This window comes from Haliotis asinina, chromosome 12 (genome assembly GCF_037392515.1).
Source record: "Haliotis asinina isolate JCU_RB_2024 chromosome 12, JCU_Hal_asi_v2, whole genome shotgun sequence".
Classification (NCBI taxonomy): domain Eukaryota; kingdom Metazoa; phylum Mollusca; class Gastropoda; order Lepetellida; family Haliotidae; genus Haliotis; species Haliotis asinina.
Genome location: NC_090291.1, coordinates 32,840,520 through 32,854,554, shown reverse-complemented (window position 1 = coordinate 32,854,554; position 14,035 = coordinate 32,840,520). Strand labels below are relative to the sequence as shown.

The 14,035-nt window shown below is 38.7% G+C and overlaps 2 protein-coding genes across 2 annotated transcripts; one reads left to right on the top strand and one right to left on the bottom strand.

The window, feature by feature from the left end:
- Window positions 1-479: 479 nt before the first annotated feature.
- Window positions 480-5,146, bottom strand: LOC137258266 (ER membrane protein complex subunit 4-like). The gene is made up of 5 exons (XM_067795876.1): window positions 5,041-5,146; window positions 2,913-3,030; window positions 2,588-2,741; window positions 1,061-1,218; window positions 480-585 (listed from the first exon to the last, which is right to left on the bottom strand). The coding sequence occupies exons 1-5, from the start codon at window positions 5,091-5,093 to the stop codon at window positions 550-552; spliced, it is 519 nt and encodes a 172-aa protein (XP_067651977.1). The 5' UTR covers window positions 5,094-5,146; the 3' UTR covers window positions 480-549.
- A 169-nt stretch (window positions 5,147-5,315) lies between these two features.
- LOC137258265 (neuroguidin-like) lies at window positions 5,316-14,015 on the top strand. Its single transcript, XM_067795875.1, has 13 exons — window positions 5,316-5,340; window positions 6,639-6,767; window positions 7,286-7,423; window positions 7,993-8,077; window positions 8,227-8,279; window positions 8,756-8,852; window positions 9,843-9,967; window positions 10,461-10,516; window positions 11,087-11,135; window positions 11,674-11,775; window positions 12,709-12,735; window positions 12,942-12,963; window positions 13,938-14,015. Exons 1-13 carry the CDS (start codon window positions 5,329-5,331, stop codon window positions 13,964-13,966), a joined length of 924 nt encoding a protein of 307 aa, XP_067651976.1. The 5' UTR covers window positions 5,316-5,328; the 3' UTR covers window positions 13,967-14,015.
- Window positions 14,016-14,035: the final 20 nt, after the last annotated feature.

Sequence of the window (14,035 nt, the reverse complement as noted above, 5' to 3'; positions counted from 1 at the left end):
TTTATATTGTCATTTCTGGACTCTGACCATGGATAGTTGCTGAGATGCCAATCCTTTTTGGGGCCCAAGTGTAATAATACCGGAGGTCAAAACGTGTAAATTAGACCAAAAAAGTTTAATACTTGTCTGTCATCACTTTGACATGGTCCTTGTTTTCACTAGACTATTCTAGACAGAAATACATGACCATTTATTATGAAGCTCATGGAAAATTGATGGTCATGTGACACAAAACACTGTACTTCCTTACAAGTCAATTGGAATGAGCGCAATGCTAAGAATATGCTATTCCTATCAGTGCAAGTCCATTTCTGAACCTCTGCACCCAGTGTGTCACGAAACACTTACCTGTGAAATTGTATCCACTTTATTGATTTGAAAAAGAGTAGAAAATCCTAATGATTACACCCAAAGCATAAGAGTTAACATCTCTGTAGTTGTGTCCCTTCGCCACATGAGTAGAGTAGAAGTAAAACACCTTTTTGACAACACATGTTACATTTATTGACAAGACGGGTACATAGATAATACATAGATTCTTCAGGATTTTCACATCATCACTCCACCACCAGACCATTCCATTCTCTGGAAAAAAGCAAACAAAAATATTTTGGACATTTTGCTTTGAACTTCACATTATAACAAGAATCACAAACGGTCCAATAGTATCCCTACTGTGATATTGCTGGAATATTGCCAAAAGCTGTGTAAAGCCATATTCACTCACCAATGATATTAAAAAAAGATGCCTTTGGTTTACAAGAGTGAGTGAGTTTAGTTTTACCCTGCACTCGACAATATTCCAGCTATATGGCGGTGGTCTGTAAATAATGGAGTCTTGACCAGACAACCCAGTGATCAACAGCATGAGCATTGATCTATGCAATTGGGAACCATTGATGTGACAACCAAATCAGCACATCTGACCACCTAATCCCATTAGCCGCCTCTCACGACAAGCATAGTTGCCTCTAATGGCAAGCATGGGTTGCTGAAGGCCTATTCTACCCCAGACCTTGACGGGTCTCATTAAACAACACATAATACATCTGCTATGTACCTCCTGAGGCTGGACGAACGCAAGCCAGTCTGATGCATGTGAAGGCAGCAGCCCCATCACTTGACACTTGTATATTGCCATGGCTAGACACAGGAGGTTGCCAAGCAGGTACACAAACTTCTGAAATGCTGCCTGGTCCCCCTCAATCATTTTAAAGGCTGTAAGGAAAACAATACATCAGAACCAGGAGACTTCAAGCTGATAAGATAGTTTGTGATGGTATATTCATGGTTTATTATGTTTCAATCATGGTGTCATAGCATCATATGTCTTGACGGTATGACAAGCATTGATATGTCTTATTCATAGTGTCATGACATGATATGTCTTAATGGCATGGTCATGACATTCTGTGTCTTTTTAAGTGTGCCATGACATAGAACATCTCAATGGAGTGAGTGAGTTTAATTTTAAGCCACACTCAGCAATATTCCAGCTATATGGCAGTGGTCTGTAAATAATCGAGTCTGGACCAGAAAATCCATTGATCAACAGCATGAGCATCTGTTTGGGAGCCGATGACATGTGTCAACCAGGTCAGTGAGCCTAACCACCCGTTAGTCTCCTCTTATGACAAGCTAGTCTCCTTTTACGGCAAGCATGGATTACTGAAAGCCTCTTCTACCCTGGACCTGTATTCTACCCATCTCAGTGGCAATGCCATGCTATTAGCATGTCTTGTGGTCTCAATACATCTTGATGGTATGGTGATGGTGTGGTGATGACATGCTATGTCTATTTATAACATCTTGATGTTATGGCTATGACAGGATATGTCTTGAAAATAGAGACGTCACAATATCCAGGTATCATTACATGGTGTGTATACTTGAACTTCCCAGCGTCACCTAACTAACAATCTTACTATCAAACAGTTTGTGTTCATATGATTGGTTCATTTAATCTTGGTACTGTAGTGTAAGGAAGAAAGCAGATCCTTACATCAATGACTGACTGATACATGGCATGAGCCAGAGATCGAGGTGAACTACATTGGAAGTTGTCTAAACCAGCAGTCAGTGGGACTGAAGAAATAATTTGATTTAGACAATGTGCCAGATTGTAGAGCTGATGATAAATGTACAAGCCACAGATGGGACTGAGATTTCATGCCAATGTTGACAACTTGCCGGACTGGACAGATGCCAGTTTTAACAGCTTCCACTGCATTTGTATTTCTGTTCACGGCTAAGTAAGAGAGGTTCAACAATGCATTGCAGGAAGACAAAATATCCCATTCTCTTTCATGTTTCAGTAAGGTGACTAAACTAGTACAGTGCTGACAACTTGCCGGATTGGACAGATGCTAGTTTTAACAGTTTCCACTGTATTTGTATTTCAGTTCACGGCTAAGTAAGAGAGGTTCAACATGGCATTGTAGGAAAACAAAACATCCCATTCTCTTTCATGTTTCAGCAAGGTGACAAAACTAGTACAATTCAAGTTCCACACTCTGAGAAGAGAGTCCATGCAACTGATCACAGGTGTATGTTTCCACACCAAGTTCAACATCCACAATGCACTTACTGTTCTGTATTCCAAAGAGAGTCTGTATCGGCCGGAAGAACATCATTCCCACCATCATGATTGGGAAGATGGAGATGGAATTACCAGCCATCCACATGATGAACATGTTCATTGGGACCTGTTTTATTGGACCAAGGGCAATGTCCCAAGACCTCTGAAAAGAAAGTTAGATTTGGAATAAAAGGTTCCACTAAAGAACAATGGTCAAAATATATCATCGTCTTGATTATTATTAACATCTATGTCAATACACTAACAGTTACAAACAGTTAAGAAAATGTGAATATGACATTTCTACTGAAGAATGCTTCAAGGGTCACAGTACCTTTACAATGAGCTTTGGGTCGGCATCCTTTGCCTTTTCGCTGACACTGACAGTGTCCACGTAACCAACAGGAGGTTGTAGTTCGGTGAACTGAACAAGTGCTCGATCACTTCGTGACCTGAAATATAACGGACATATATTACACAACACTTGATATAAATCCATGAAGGGCATTTAGAAGTGGAATGCGTAAGAAAAGCAAGATTTATGGATGTCAACTTTTTTATTGTGAATAACACATTGTCATGACCACATATTGTTATTCACAATATAGAAGTTGACGTCCATAAATATTGCTTTTTTTAACACTTAATACATATAAACGTGACACAAGAAATGTACAACTGATGAGGAGGGTGAACCTTCAGAAACAAGTAACTTCCATGATTTTACATCACACTGATCATAGCTGATGACTCATTCTGGATATTTTTGGACAGCTCTGAAACATATGTAGATGAAAAAGAAAACATTGTTTGGACCTAGCGATGGTGTAATTTCTCCTCCATATGAGGTATGGCCAAACATGTATGTTTATCAAATTAGTCGGCATGTTCAGAAAATGATGTCATTCATAGGACAGGAAGTTGGCACAGTGCTCTTCTCTGGTTTTACCACGATAACTACACAACTGTCGTTTGTTCTCATAGCATCTACTATACAACATGATACAAATCTACAGCCATTTAGCACCCTGTTTGAGACCAATAAACTTCTGAGAGTATAATAGTACACAACTTGTCATAGAATCTGTTCCCATCCAATAGCATCATAAGTGCCGGTTGGAATAGATTCACGGCGTACGTACAACCATGACAACTGTGAGTAAACAGTCGCTGAAAATGATGTTTTTGACAAAATTCAAGGATGTCATCTTGCGGAAATATTGGCTAATGGTAGCAATGTCAACAGAAACCTCAAAGCGTATATACTGCAGGTCAAATAATTGTGTTATATGCAGATTTTTGTTTGTGGAGAGTTCTGTGTCATTGACCTGAATATTTTGAAAGTCCCTCCGATCCCTAAATAGTAGTTGTTGTCTGATTGGTTGAATCTATTTGACTGTCTCGCGTTTGATTGGTTGGTCATTGGTTGCTCAAAGGTTACCTAACGCGACCTTCGACTAGGTTTTGTTAGACTCAGTGGTGAAGTGTAATGAAATACACTGAGACTAAGTTTACTTAGACTTCTACTACCTGGATTGTATTACCCTTTGCAATTTGATAAATGTAACAATGTGATGATCATGATGCACAATACAAGAACAGTGTAAATTATAATATTCAAGTGTCTTGAGTCTATTTTGTTGTCCAGGGCCCCGTTTCACAAAACTCTCATAAGCCTAAGATCTCGTAACTTTTCTCGTAGCATTCGCACTTCCTGTACTGCAACATAGGGAGTACAAATGCTACGAGAAAAGTTATGAGATCTTAGACTTGCGAGAGTTTAGTGAAACGGGACCCAGGACCGCCAAAAACAGTATGACTATGAGTCTCAAGGACCTGGTGAGAGTTCCGCCCATTCTCCCCACCCACATCAAAAATATAAAAATTACAAACTGACATGCATACCTCACTCTAAATATACATTCAATAAACTAGAACAGAACAATTAACGATTTTTTTCAGTGTTGAAGTATTACACAAGGGCAGGAGCAAATTTAATATGTAAAGGGTGGGGTACAAGTGGAACTCTTTCCACTGTGGTAATGGAAGACACCTCTGTCTCTTAACAAGAAATATGGGCACCATCATGATTGTATTAACTGTGATTTTATTCCAGAATATTCTGTTCAGTTGATCCAGTCCAAGACCCTCAGTCTCAGATAGGTGTATATTTATTCGTCCACAAAATACAGGAGAAAATAAGAGCATCTTGTGTATGGAGTACAGCGTTCCAGCCATTTTCTCCACGATTTCGGTTGCCTAAAAGGATGATTAGGCATACCAGAAGTGGAATAAAACGTGATAAATGAATCAAGAATTGTGAATTTGCCAATTTGGTCAAGATATTTGAACACCTAATGCCGAAAAGGAAATGAAGATGAGGAACTACCACTTCGGTCATCTGACTCAGAGTTCACTTCAAATCAAACATATGTGTGCCTTCGATCGATAGAACAACTTACTTTCCGCCCCCTAAAAAGTCGATTGCCCACTTGTGTCTTTTCCGAGTAGCCATTTTGTACTGACTGAAATTGAGAATTGATTATGTGAAATATCTTTGAATGTGATATATTAAGTCACAGTCTTTATCGGGATAAGAACTGACACAGTAATATTATACTTAAGTTTACAACATGAAAAATATGAAACCTCTCGTGAAAGTCGCACAATAATACATTTAAATTAACCGTACATTTAATTCAGCAATAAGTACTCCCATCATTATACCGTCAGGGGGAGCTGTAATCAAGATGGACGAACACGTGCGTGTTGTTTACATGTTTCAGAACACAAATACTGAATACATACCCCTTATGTTGCATTAGTTCTTGTTACGGAAATGTTGTACATGACACAATAACGCTGAATTGATCCACCGTGCCATGCAGGAATTTTGAAATGATTCTTGATTGTAATGAACATTTAACGTACACACGATTTGTGCCATACATTTATAATTTCATTTCTGCACGCACTCATACAACACCTACTGTAAACACTGATAGATATTCAGTTTTAGTTGTCAGAAGGAAAATCTATTTTAAAAATTGATCTTGATGAAACATCTTTTCCTGAACATTACATAAATTTCAATTTTGTCCCAAAACATTGTTTTTTCAAGCGGAGGAAGGCTTTTCATCTCTGATCAAATGATGAAACCATCTTGTGAGGAAGTTGATAGTTTGTGAAATAATTAGAAACCAATCCAATGATAGATTGGCCTATAGCAAAATAGGTAGAACAGCCTATAATATCCTTTTCGGCATATAATAGACAGATCGGTAGGTTTCCCCAACCTGTTTAAGGTAGGGTCTCTCCTACATTTTCATCAACATACAACTCTTGAGAATCCGAGTTAAAATTTGTCTTCAGTAACCAATGCTTGTTATGAGAGGCGACTAACGGGTTGTCACTCTCCCTAAATTGGTTGACACATGTCATCGTATCTCATGCTGTTGTTCACTGGATTGTCTTGTCCAGACTCTATTATTTACAGACAGTGTTGCAGGAATATTGCTGCCTGAGGCGTAAAACTAAACACACACATTTCCGTACAGTAGTGAGCCTAAGAGGTCTACCGGGGATAGTTTAAACCAGCTAATACAACTATTGCCAAGAACCATCTGTGATCACATACATTGTTCTATATAATTATTGATACCATGTCACAGTCTACACTGGTAACTTGAAAATATGTATTGCTAGAATAAGCAGGTAGCTGTTCCCCTAAAATGGCAAAATGACAATGAAAACAACATCAATCACTGAAACCATGAATTATGTATGATTTTCATTTTGCCAAAGTTCCAAGAGTGAAAATCCAGCACTGTTTGGGAAGTGAATGTTTTTCTTCTTCAGACAAATTAAAGGAATTAAGCTATGAATGGCAGTAACTTTAGTGGCATATTTAATATCTGGATATAGTAATTCATGGTGGTGTGATCCTATTACAGTTGTAAGTGGCAAACTAGTGGCTTATGTTCAGTTACTCTCCAATTTTGGTATAGCTTGTTTAACGATTGTGAGACAACTCTTAATATTGTATATCTTACCTGAACAGATAGTGGAGCGAGACCTTCCAGCTGCCATTGGACTGTTGAAGGACATAAAGGAGAAGGCTGGGGATGCTGTGCAACATGTCACTGCATTACTCCAGAGGGTTAAAGATGGGGAGTTTGACACTTCAAAAGTGAGTGCTTAAATACTGGATATGCAACAAGTTAAATGACATTGACTTTCTCTGACATTGCCAAAAGCAGTGTTAAATCTAACCATCTCTCATTCACTCTACTTCTGCATTTGAACAATACATTGTACTTGAATTTGCTTGACAAGCTGATAAAAGTCTTTGTGAAGACCTTATTTCTAATTCTTGATTTGAAATTATGACCATTTGAAAGCTTTGAAGTATGTTGAGAGGCATGTCACTCTTGATATAACTGTTTTCTCAAATCTTTATATATAATCAGGAAGCTATGTGTATGAGTTCAATTTTCATATTTTTAAAATTGTAATAGTTGTATAAGCAATCTGGTTTCAGGTTGGTAGAAATCTTTCTTGATTTCAAATCATGACCAGTCAAGAGCTTTTAAAGTATGGCAAGAAGCATGTGACTCTTGATATAACAGGTTTCTCAAACCTCTATATATGAGTTAAATTTTTGTGGTTTTAAAATTGTAATACATGTGAAATCAATCTGGTTTTCAGGGGGTGAGTTTCCTGGAAGTGAAATACCAGATGCTCCTGAGTTACCTCACAAACCTCACATTTGTACTGTTGAAGAAGACTTCAGGACAGTCGATAGAAAGGGATGCCAGCATTGAAAGGCTTGTGGAAATCAGAACGGTGAGTCTCCTTGATGTCCTGTGAAGAAGACCCTAACGTCTCCATGGTTTATTGGATAATGTGCTGGCCTGGATGAATGAAGGGCATAGTTCCAAAACCGGCATTCATCATGTCTTGTACAAACAGGCAGATATACACTCTCACCCGCACACAAGCACAACGACCCCCCCACCAACAAACACGCACACGCACACGCACACACAACACACAGAAATAAATGTTGCTGTATTATAGAGAATCTGATTGATGTTCAATCTGCTGTATACTGTATATGTCATGTTATGTTTTTTGTTATTAAAGTGGTCATGTGTTCCTAAATGCATAGAACAAGGACTAGTTCATGTATTGTGTCTGGAAGAGGTACCCCACTTAAACTGGCATTTATCATGTCTTGTACAAACAAGCAGACATACACTCCCACCCACACACATGCATGTATGAGCACGCACGCACACACACACACACACACGATTGTTGCTGTATTATAGAGAATCTCTTTGATGTTCAGTCTGGTGTTTACTGAAGGTTTCACAACATTAACTGTGTGTCACATACCTATCTCTTGATAGGTACTGGAGAAGATGAGACCCATAGATCAGAAGTTGAAGTATCAGGTTGATAAGCTTATCAAAACAGCAACAACAGGAGCTTCAGGTGAGACAGATATCACATCAGATATTGTGGAGGGGGGAAATGTTTAAATATTTGCAAATTTATGTTGAGACCAAATCAGCATGGTAAAACACATTCAGAGATTAGTCATGATATATGGATCTTATTATTTGTTCTGTTTTGTTTCTCAGATGCCAGCGATCCCTTAAGATTTAAAGCCAACCCACAGAACCTCGTTAGCAAGGTGAGCATGCATCACAGCTAATTGTATATGTGTTCCAACAATTTCCCATAACCTGGAACCTACGAGGAGGGAGTATGGTTATTCCTGCATTGTCGCGGTAGGGAATACCAGAAAGGGGCTTAATACACTGTACCCATCCATGCATGTGGGGAATCCAACCTAGGTCTTTGGCATTACAGGTTAATAAATACTTTATTTACTTGTCATTTGTATATGTGCAGCACTTTAGAATATCTTGGTACTTCAATACCAGTAGTAGTCTGTGTTCAAACATATGACAACATTCCTAAGCAAGAGCCTCTACCCATCACTAAACTGAACAACAGATGTCACAGCTGAATCGTTGGGGATAATTGGGAAGAACAGGCCCTATCCCTGTACTAAAGGTTAGCCCATTCTTGATATTCATGTGGTACAGTTAGGCAGTTTGAATGTTGCATGCTGTGGTATACATGTCCTTTATTCCTTGTTCACAGCTGGACGAAGAAGAGTCAGAAAGTGACTCGGCTGATGAGGAAAAGCCGAGCAAATCAAAGGCTTATGTTGCACCCAAACTGGCGCCTGTTCACTACAGTAAGTTCTTTTTAAGAATAAATTATCAGCTGAATATTGCCCCAAATTGTAAATCAAACTGATTTGGGGAAAGAAGTGTCTGAATTCTGGAGTCTGTTAATTTCTTTATTACTCATTATTTCATAATCAGTCTGAGCACCCTGTAGAGAAACAACTGCCATTTTAAGAAACCACCATCATCAAATGTCATGGATCTTCAGCTATGATGTAGCTTCTAGTGTGGTGTCATTCAAACTTGCATCAAAATATCATTCAAATTTTGTCAACAATGTCTTAAGGGTGAAAGAAACAATACACTGTTGTCTATGAAGTCATATTTGCACTGTGCATTTACAGTGTTTATAAATTTGATTATTTCCAACCCCATGGATAAGGTAAGCGCGTTACTGAAAAAAAGGCAACTGGATAAGGGTCCCATCACAGTTCCAGGTTAGAAATGGTCCCAAGCAACCGATGCATGTTGTAAAAGGAAACCCAATGATAAGATTTTCAGGTTTTGTGATTTGAGTGATGTTTCACTCTGTGCTTCAAGGAAGTGGATTGTTGCTCACCTTAGCAATCACCAGACTATATCTGTTATGACATTGAAATAGTGAGGAGTGAGTTGAGTTTTACACCACATTCAGCAATATTCCAGCTATATTGCAGCGGTCTGAAAATATTTGAGTCTGGACCAGACAGTCAAGTGATCAACAGCATGAGCATTGACCTATGCATTTGGCATACAATGACATGTGTCAACCAATTCGCTGAGCCTGACTATTCAATCCCCTTAGTCACCTCTTACAACAAGCATGGGTTACTGAAGATCAGTTCTGAACCTGATCTTCTCAGGTCTTGGAATCAACCAATTGATCAATCAATCTGGAGTCATCAGAATGCTGTCTCACAAAGCATCATTGATATAATGTGACAGTGGCTCTAATATGACTCTAATTCTAGTTACTGAAATCAATCTGAAGCACATGTAATATTTTTCCTTTGTTACAGCTGGAGATGAGACAGCCCTGGATCGACAACAGCGCCAGGCAGAGCGTGCTATGAAGAGAGCACTCAGTAGCAACATGCTACGGGACCTCCAGGACCAGTACTATGATGGCCCTGAGGAAGTGAAGGTAGGGTATTCATCTATGAAATTAATAGAAACATCAAGTTCTGTTGTATCAAATACAATTTCTTGTTAACAAATTCATCACAGTCCTAACTCTTAGGTGTTATCACTGGAAACTAACGTGTATGATCAAACAAAATGAACAATGCCTTTGATAAGCTTTAAAGTGTGGAAGAAGATTTTATTAGTTTTAAATGTAAAACAGCATCACTTTTTTTGTAAGAACATTTCATGGCAGCTTCTTGTCGCTTTATCAGTTGAATATCTGTAACAAGTTTCAGATTGTTAGTAGAAATGTGCTGATACTGGTGGTTAAACATGTTAGTAGATTTGTTCTGTTTCATTAAACAGTTACTTAACACAAGGAATCAAACGTGCTTGAAGTTCTGGTGTCTCTTTGTGAGTATGAGGAGATGAAGGGCTTAGGCGGCAATGATCATAACTGTTTCTGGAGGTCAAACATGATACATGATGCTCTTGTTTGTGATATATTCCAGGAGTCTACAGACCTACACAGAATGTCGGAAAACAGGAAGGCAAAGGAACGCCTTGAGTAAGTTGTGTGTTCTGGATTTACTTTTGCTGAAAATGTGAAACAGGGAGTCAGCTTGGAATGTTGAGGCAACGACCACAGGCCCTTCTGTCATTGCGAGGATTAAAGTTGTTTTGTTTTTTTTAAATATCTAAAAATTTTGAGATGATTCTTAACTTGAAATTCTTCACAGTTCAATACATCTAGGCAAGCCCGACACTTCGGTGTACCCCGCCCGCCTGCTTTGCCAATTGCTACACTTCCATCGCATGCAACCGATTGAAACCTCTCTAAACATAATCATATTTGATTAGCCTATCGATCATCACTCATGACACCTTCCAGTTCTTTATTGTTATTTCTACAAGTCGACAGAAAGCCAATTTTGACCCTCAACAAAGCGATCTTGACACAAGTGGCAGACAATAGCAAGGACAATAAGGCTGCATAAAGGGGATGAGGTCAAAGGTCGCCCTCTCATTGTCAGCATCGACACATTCACTCAAAATACCAACCATATATATATATGATCGAGTCAGTGTTCAAGCATTATTTTGATATCTTGTTATGATTATGTGTGTATGTTTTCAGATACGAGGAAACCAATTTCTTGAGGTTACCGATGACAAAGAAGGAGAAGGTATGTTTCTGTATCATGCATATCTCAGTACACATGTTGTCTCAGATTCTGCACCAATAATACAGTGTCAAGTACCAGTATGCCCCATTTTACAGTGTTGAATAACAAGCTCTTCACTCAGCCAATCAAATTCACAAGTGAAATTCTGTTGGAACCTCTTACTACAGATGAAATTTTAAGGGTTTGCCATGACATAAATTTAAATGTTAGATTACGTGGAAATCCACATATTTCAGCTTTTTGAAAAAGGTAAGACCAAATTGACATATGGTTTACTTAGATGATATCTATGTAACTGGCTGTGATGACCCGGCTTAGAATTGGTCTCCAGCAATCCATGCTTGTCGGAAGAGGCAACTACCGGGATTGGGTGGTCAGGCTCGCTGACTTGGTTGACACATGTCATCATGTCCCAGTTGCATAGATTGATGCTCATGCCATTGATAACTGGATTGTCTCATCGAGACTTGATTATTTACAGACCCCCGGTGTGGTGATAATAACAAACAATCCATGTAACTTGTTGTTTTTTCTCCAGGCTGCCATGAAGAGTGTACAGACCTTGTCGACACTGAATCGGGTCACAGACTTCGATGATATTAGCGCCCTGGAGGGGGGTGAGAAACGGAAGCCAGACCAGGTAAGGAATAACTATGTGCAAAGTAGGTTCCTGAGAGTTACTAGCCCACAAAATAATTCATAATCTTTGATTACACAATGCCTTTTAGAAAGTAGTCACATGTTGAAGCCATTGTGGCTGAGCAGGTTAGGTGTTTGGTGTGCGCTGGCAGTTATGTGCCAAACAGTACCAGAATCTCTTCTTCACTAAGAAAGTAAAGAACATACAACATATGTTCCTTCATAAACTTGCATTATTTAAAGGTGTATCATGACTTAAAAAGTTTGAAATAGCGATATATATTACGAAATGACCCCTGGAAAATTTACTAGCCAGTTGTGTCAGCGACTATGAAGATTTAATGGCCTGCCTGAATTTTAACAAGCCACTGGCTGTTTCACACTCTTAGGTGTATCAGTCTCACAGCAGTAGATAGCGACAATTACCATATTCAGGATACCATTACATGATTGTATTAACGGCCTGTAATTCTTCATGGTAACATACAGTATTAATTATCATTAACTTTGGTGTTAAGGAATAAGCAAATTAGAACATTAGAATGCCTACAAAGAGTGTATACATATGCTAACATAATATGGACATAATGGTCACATGCCTGCTGGTAATTACAGCACTTACAAATACAGCCTTATAGTATAATTCTAGCTTACAGTGGTTGTTACAAACAGGATGCAAGACAAGTGTTTTTCTTGTGTTATGCTTGAAGTTGTAAGAACACAGTGAAAATATGGTCTGTAGATCATGTGCAAAAATGTTAAATTATTCTACTTAAAAACTCAAAGAGGAAATTTTCAATAATGGTTATCTGAGGAGGATAGATATTCAGCCAGTATGCCTATATCATCATCATCATCATCATCATCATCATCATCATCATCATCATCATCATCATCGTCGTCACCATGACATGTATTCATTTTTCTCTTCCAGGGTGGGAAGAAAAGGAAAGGCACTATGGTAAGTACTAATACAAATATGATGAGATGAGTGCATACACCATGAAGACTAAAATTGCATTTTGGACATGTGAAAACTAAAAACTTGGATCAGTCTTGTGCTTTGGATACGTGAAAACTATAAACTTGGATCAGTTTTTAAGTGAAAGTGAAAACTCATGAACAGAAAAGCAATACTTTATCAATGTTATTTTTGTTTTGTTTCAGGGTAAAAAAGGAAAGAAGAAAGGTAAATGCAGCAAAGCTTTCAGTTTAGTCTACCTGTAATGATGTTATTGTAGGGCGTTGTTGGTTGAATCAACACACAGTGAGATAGTTTAGAGTTGTGAGAAAGCAACTAACAGCTGTATGCCTCTTTGAAAAGTACTTCAAATTCTGGCATAGGATGGCTAGTAGACCTGATGATGGAGGAGAGATGTTGACATTGTCGTATAAATTTGGTCTCTGTGTGCAAGTTAGTGAGTTTAGTTTTACACCGCACTCAGCAATATTCCAGCTATATGGCAGTGGTCTGTAAATAATCAAGTCCTGACCAGACAATCCAGTGGTCAACAGCATGAGCATCGATCTGCGCAATTGGGAACCAATGACATGTGTCAACCAAGTCAGTGAGCCTGACCACCTGATCCCGTTACTCGCCTCTTACAACAAGCATAGTCACTTTTATGGCACTGTGTGTGTTTAGCATTATGTAGCATTATCATGACAGGGGACACCATGGGCGTTTCATATTTTAGTTATGTGGGAATTGAATCCTGGCCTTCAGTATGATGAGTGGACCGATATAACCCACCACAATCTAACCTCTGTGAAACACTTCGGTATGGGTATCGACTCAAAGACCAAGGATCTTTGTCAGAACTAATATGGGCTTCAAACCAATGTCCAGCAAGATGTGGAGCAGCAACTCTGCATATTAATTATAATTAATTATAGCAAGCGAGTATGGTTTTACATCGCTTTCAACAACATTCCAACAATATCACAGCAACAGACACCACAATGTGTCTCACATTGTGCCCACAGGGAACGCTAAATCCACTAGGCTACCCCACCGCTTCTGCTGCACCTCCCACCACCAGTGTCCCACCCCCCAATATTTCTTTGAGGGGAAGAATGACTATGAATAAGTATTTATTTGAACGTGGTGGTCAGGGGTCATTGACGAGGTATCTCTTGAAAATATTCTTTGGTTTGTTCCAGGCTTCAAGAAGAGGAAGCAACATCACTGACCCTCAAAGACTGTGATTTGTGTATAAAATATATATTAATAATCATAATGTCGTTTGGTGTCATTACTA